Source organism: Nematolebias whitei, chromosome 12 (genome assembly GCF_014905685.2).
Source record: "Nematolebias whitei isolate Nwh7 chromosome 12, NemWhi1, whole genome shotgun sequence".
Lineage (NCBI taxonomy): Eukaryota > Metazoa > Chordata > Actinopteri > Cyprinodontiformes > Rivulidae > Nematolebias > Nematolebias whitei.
This window is the reverse complement of record NC_056509.1, coordinates 37065025-37071595: the sequence shown is the minus strand read 5'-3', so window position 1 is coordinate 37071595 and position 6571 is coordinate 37065025. Positions and strand designations below refer to the sequence as shown.

At 42.8% G+C, this 6571-nt stretch overlaps 1 protein-coding gene across 1 annotated transcript in view; it reads right to left on the bottom strand.

Annotated features, from left to right (window-relative positions):
• Positions 1 to 700: 700 nt before the first annotated feature.
• The window catches only part of LOC119418260 (prolyl endopeptidase), a 12315-nt gene continuing 6444 nt past the window's right edge, over positions 701 to 6571 (bottom strand). The window contains exons 10-14 of the mRNA XM_037685522.1: positions 5751 to 5854; positions 4938 to 5169; positions 3732 to 3863; positions 3472 to 3628; positions 701 to 1298 (exon numbers count right to left, since the gene is read on the bottom strand). Coding sequence (XP_037541450.1) covers positions 1004 to 1298; positions 3472 to 3628; positions 3732 to 3863; positions 4938 to 5169; positions 5751 to 5854 — 920 coding nt within the window. The 3' untranslated portion in view covers positions 701 to 1003. The remainder of the gene's footprint in view (positions 1299 to 3471; positions 3629 to 3731; positions 3864 to 4937; positions 5170 to 5750; positions 5855 to 6571) is intronic.

The window sequence follows — 6571 nt, the reverse complement described above, 5'->3', positions numbered from 1 at the left end:
ATCAGGCAGTTGTTAAGCTGTAGAGCAGATCATACCAAACATTTTGCACACACTGAAGTGGATCAAAATAGATCATGAACAATAAGCAGGTATGTTCAGTAATCCACCTCCTCAAGGCTCTGTGTCAGACCACCCTCATTTTGTGCCTCGTGCAGGTGTTTGCTGCTTGGTCAGTGCTGCCCCCTGCTGGAGACAAGACCTGCAGCTGAACACCTTCACAGCAAACTGAAATGTACATACCATAAAAACAAGAGATACATATTATTTATCAGCATAATTTAGAACGTCTTTAACACATCTATTTGTAACCTTTAGGTTAGCTGCCAAATCAGTCGACTTTAGTGGCTTCAAACTTCAAATAAAACTTTATAAAAGTTCCCTGCAGAGTCCAAGAACTAAACCCCGTTTAAAAACTTGTTTATTGTAGTTGTGGCATAGTGTTCAGTTCCCTTTGAAAGGGTAAAAATAACCAGCACAAGTCCAGAGGTAGAAATCATCAGTTTGAACGTTTGGGAAATCGCATCATACATCCTCATGGTGACATGAACACGCACGCAGTCAAAGTAATACAACGCAAAATGTTATTTCTCGCATTTTTCCACATCAGCAACAAGACTCTCCACTTAGCAGTACCCTCAGTTACACAGCACTAACAAAATGGTACATGCTGCTATAATTCAACACCAAAGGGCTTCATTCTGCGTAAACAAGTTTTAAATAAGAGGCAAAGAAAATGCAGGAACCATTTTTTGAACACTTTAGATCCCGTGACTGTTATGGCTGATCGGTTGATTTTTGTAGTCATAAGGGTAGCCGCTGACTTAAAGAACTACAAATATGGCCTTATATAGCAGCCGTGAGTATTGTTGAGACACCGAGAAGAGAGGACTAAAATAAACGTTTGTTATGGCATGGTAAGCTGAAATATGTTCAGTGTTGAAAATGTATTTCAGTAAAAGGGAAATGAGCGAACAAGCCACGAACTTTTCACAGGCAGTTCAGGTTATTTGACCCACGACAGGTTGAGACAGCGGGCGATGAAGGCGTAAGTGTCTGCCACCTCCTGGATGACTTTGCTGGTGGGTTTGCCGGCTCCGTGTCCCGACTTTGTGTCCACGAGGATGAACAGGGGATTTGTCTGCTTGGGGTTGCGGCCAACAGTGTGCTGCAGGGTGGCGATGTATTTCAGAGAGTGGAGAGGCACTACCCGGTCGTCGTGATCCCCCGTCAGCAGCAGCACCGCGGGGTACTGCACGCCGTTGCTTTCTGGGATGTGGATGTTATGCAGCGGGGAGTACCTGAGAGGTGGAACGCAGTGGGTGAGTAGAAATAATCCTTTTGGAAAAGCTGGGAAAATGACTTTCAACACCAATAACAGATGTGACAAAGAAATTAAAGTTGCAGTGACTTCTCAAAGGTCAGGTGACCACCCAATATTTTTAAACTCAATAGTTTTGAACTGTCAGATTTACAGATCAAATACAATCGGTGTATTGTGAATGCGTCAAGCCCCGTCTGATCATCAATTTATGAATTTATCAATCGTCCTTTAAAAAAAAAAAGTTGCTTCAGAAAGTTTTCCTGGTGAAATTGTTTACTGGCAAGAACTCCCCAACAGAAAAACACTTTACTAATATGCGTCAGCAGCTCAGTCGGTGCCATCTTTATGCACCAAGCTCCTTCAAAAGAGAGTACAGTAGTCCCTCGCTACTTCGCGGCTCGACTTTTGCTGACTCTTTTGCGGTTTTTCAAAGTAAGATTGTACACGACACACGACTGTCAACTTTAATATTGCTCATGTGATTGGGACGGTACGGGACACAGTAAGAAGTTGACGGAAATAAAAATGTAAAAAAACTCGGACAGGCACCGCCATTTTGCAGTTTTCTGTCAATAAGCCTACACTGTATCACCACTCAAAAGGAACTACATTTCCCAGAAGCCAACAGTGCTTCCAGCCATTGCTTTCTGCTGAAATGCAGAGAAAGTTTTGATCCGATCTGAAAAAGTTCAGTCCTTATTCGTAGAGACTTGGGTGCCCAGTGGATGGAGAGCCATATGGAACAGTCTAGGAATAGGACCAGAACCGGACTTCAAGCCTCCTTGGTCAATCTGAGTGCTGCTTGCTGGACCATGAGGCCTCTTGAGCGAGAAGGCGTTGTGCTTTCTCCGGAGCTCACTGGGACTTTTTTCGTGTGGATTTGGACTCAGTAGGGACCATTGTGTGGTTTTGTGCTGCCTATCCGACGGTCCGGCTCTCCCTCAAGGTGTTTCGGTGCTCAAGGGCTGCAGCGAGCCCATCAGAACCTGCAGGGTCTGACTCTGCCGAACTGGAACCAAGCCGGACCGGAACCGAGCTGCTGTGTTCTGCGGAGCTGGTGAGTAAAACTTTGCAGTACTGTACAGTACATGTACGTATGTTGTTAAAATTACATAGGATTAAGAGTTTAGAACATTGTGGGTGTTGCCGCTGCAGGGTAGGTCCGTAGAACCAGAACCGAGCTGCTGTACACTCACTATTCACAGTAATCATTATCAAGATATCTTGATTAATAAACTCTTGCTAAATAAACTTTTGCTTTAGTTTAGTTGATTTAGTTGACTGAACTGTTTTGGTTTGTTGTTTCAAATCAAAAATCTCTGTCAATTTAACTTAAGGGTTAAATAATAATAGAAAAAAAAAACTATAAAAAATTTCCTACTTCACGGTTTTTCACTTATTGCAGGGGGGGGGGGGGTGTTCCTAATCAATGAAGATTATAGGGTGACCCCGTAATATTCAACAGAAGAAGAGCAGGGTGCAAACAGCAGTCTCTAAACCCCCAGAACGTCCGGCTGCATGTCTACAATGACTCCACAACACGTCTCTGCAACTCACTGATGGAAACCAAAATACAGCTCCTAGAAAACATCTGCTCAGATGAAACGGAGACGATCAACATGAAAAGGTGCAGCAGTATATTCTTAGTATTGGTTTGCTGTGCACAAAAGGCTCAGATCATAATCTTCTCACAGGAAGAAGTTCAGAGGTGAAGCATGGCGGTGGAAATGTCATGGTTTGTGGTCATTCAATTTCTTCAGGAACCGTCTCTGCTTTCGTCAATGACTCAAATGGGGTTGTCACATCTTATCAGAGAGCTTTGAAGTGAAATGTGAAGACACGAGGAAAGCTTTCAACAGCTTAACAACTTTAAGTACAATAAAAATAAACTAAGTACACTAGTAAAGGTACCAAGAAATTGTTTGAAAACAAGAACTTGAGGAAATATTTGGTCCAATAAATATGAATCACATTGACGCGTGGGGAAATTGACAATCCACTATATGAGAAATGTTCGGAGCCAAGGGTGCACTTCATTTTACAACAAAACAAAACAAACTGTTTTGTTTAAAAGGACGACAGTTTTCAGGAGCAGCTCTTGACATTTACTAGATTAAAACAAGAATCTACTTTGACCAAGAAGCACGTACTTGATGAGCCAGTCAAACTGCTCTTTGTCTTCTGAACAGCCGAAGTCTGTGGTCCACGCGTGGCCGATGGTGAACTTGTGGAACTTCAGCATGTCCATGACGCCCACCTGAGCCACAGCGCAGCCGAACAGCTCGGGCCGCTGGTTCACACACGCCGCTGGGGGCGGGGGGGAGCACACAAACAAAAATGTTACGAACTAAGTCTCACGATTAAAAATGTTGGACTTCTTCTGAGCAGTGTGAATCTTCAGGACACGCACCGACGAGCAGGCCGCCGTTCGAGCCTCCGTTTATGGTCAGCTTGGATGAGGACGTGTATCCTTCCTTGATGAGATACTCGGCTGCACACTGGAAGTCTGTGAAGCAGTTCTGCTTGCTTGCGAGCATGCCAGCTGAAGAGAGAACAAACCTAAATGAGCAGTTTGTGCTGATTTTATTTCAAAACTACACTCGGTACATGGATGTGCCCTGTCGCAGAGATTTGAATAGTGAATGTTTGTAGTTTTTGACAAGTAAACCTTAATGTTTTTGTTGCAAGACATTCAAGTGTGTAGGAGTTACACTGTAGAAGAACAGTAGGCCGTTGTGTTTTTCTTGTCCGAGGCAGCGCAGAGACAAATCCTGGCGAGCGAAGAGTTTTATTAACCACCAGGTGCAACGGCGGAGCAAGGGGGTGTCCAATGGTGGCCATGATCACCTTAGATTACTCTTCATCAACCCCAATTATGTTAGGAAACTATATTTTAAAGCAATTTAATATCTAAAAAGCATAGTTTCCTTAAATTATAGTGGTGGCTGGTTTACATTTATTAAAGCAGTGTTTCCCCTAACATTACACAAGCAGGGCGCCCCGCCCTGTCAACAGAACAGAGCGCCCTGCCTACCGAACCGACACCCCCCCATCCAGTCAACAACTGCCGACACTGACATAGCACTAAGCTAACGGCACGCAATACAGACATGCTAGCTAGACAGCTAAGCACTCCACTTCCCTCACACTGAGCCGTCTAACCCCCCCCCCCCCCCCCCGCTATTAAACTGTTGGCACAAACAGCACGCAACACAGACGTGCCTCGGTTTCCCCGTCTCCACCCCCCAGTCGACAAAAATCGCAGAAGAGACAAGCGCCTTGCCAAAGCAAACGATGTAGGGGAAACACTGTAAAGTTTAATGGCGGTGGCCATTTTGGATTTTGACCTGGCACAAATCAAACTGGAAGTTGTTACCTCACTTATTTTTCAAGTTATCTTGCTCACATTAATGGACAGAAGGTATTTATAATTCCCCCTTTTCGCTCCACGATGGGAGACAACTAAAAGGACTGATTAAATGACTAAAACTGAGTAAAGAACTGTCATACACATTAAGAAAACGTGTTCCACAAACACAATTATGTAGCGAGGATAAAAAAAAAAGAAAAAAAGCATTTCATTTGTCACTGGAGCAGCCCTTGAAAGTTTGTTTACCTTTGTGCCAGGTCTCCCCATACTCTCCCCCTCCTCTGATGTTGGCAACAGCTAAAACTCCTCCCAGGTGTCGAACAAAAATGAGCCGAGAGACGCTGTAGCTCGGTGTGATGGAGATGTTGAAGCCCCCGTAGCCGTACAAAAAACCTGGATGGGAGCCATCCAGTTTGATTCCCTTCTTATGAACAACAAACATGGGTATCTGAGTGCCATCTTTGGAGGGGTAGAAGATCTAAAAAAAAAAAAAAACACAAAATGAAATGATTCAAAGGAACTGAGGGGACAGAAAATGAAGATGTAAGATGGTGGAACAGAACAAGCGTTGCATCATTCACATCTCTCTTTCAGTCCGAGTCATGAGCCACAAAAGACGAACCATAAAAGCGTGTTCTCAGGGCATTTGCAGATCTTCATAGTTGCTATATTAATTCTAGCTGCACTAGTTCTCAAAAATAAAACAAGAATTGTGATTTGTGACATCTTTTCAGAAGCAGAACAGAAACTGGATCTTATCTCTGATGGTTAAAACTGGTGGCGCTGCCTTCAGTTTGTAAACTAAAAAGCACACCAAGGTCTAATGAAAAGGTTCTTACAAATAGATAACATCAAAGATAAAAGCGTTAACATAAAATAAAATTCATTATAACGAGCATAGATGACAGTGGTCATCAGTCACACACATCCAAACTCACTTTTAATCACATTTCAGCACTTGAAAATTAAAAGTGTTTGCTTAGAATTTTAGCAAAATGTTTCTTGAGCAGTATTTTTTTTTTTAATAATTTCGACAATCCATGATTCATCGAGACGTACCTGGGTGGTCTGGTAGTCAGAGGGGTTGAAGCCTTTGACGGTGACCTCTCTGAAGATGTGTGGCTGCAGTGGCTCCTTGGTTAGGTCACAGTGGAAAATGATGGCTAAAAGAGACAGAAAGCAACATTCAATTTGAGTCTACACAAGTGGGAAATTTATTTCCCTACACAACAGGGTTTATACATTTATTTATGTTTTGAGTAGATGACTTTAATCTGTTTAAAGCAGTGGTTCCCAACCCTGCTCCCTGAGGAACACCATGCATGTTTTAGTTGTGTGTGCCAAATATCGATTGGCTGCCAAAATGGTGGCCGCGGGAGCATGCACGGGAGGACTTTTAACAAGAATTTACAATTATTCAAACAATTATTAGTTTGCTCAACATTCCAGTAAAGTCAAGTCACATTTATTTATGTAGCACATTTAAAACAGTAACTGTTATCAAAGGTGTGTCTCAGTTGAACTTTTCCTTAATAAATGCACTTTAATGATCAAATCAGCTGCATTTCGCCTGGGCGGCAGCTGATTTGACGTTTGCTCCAGGTGTTCCGAAATGTGATGAAGATGGCTTAGTATGGCAAGCAAAGTGTCTCATTAATAGCCACTTTTGCCTATTAATGAGACACTTAGCTTGCCATACCACTCAAAGGCCCTCTAGTGGATGCAAATGGTAATGTTTAATACTTTTCATGTCAGAATGAATGAAATTGTCAGATCTCAGCCAAAAATTGTTATAAATATGGAAGAAAAAAAAACAAAGTAGTCGCTTCGGTGTATAAGTCGCAGGACTTGCAAATTTATGCAAAGAGGTGCGACTTATA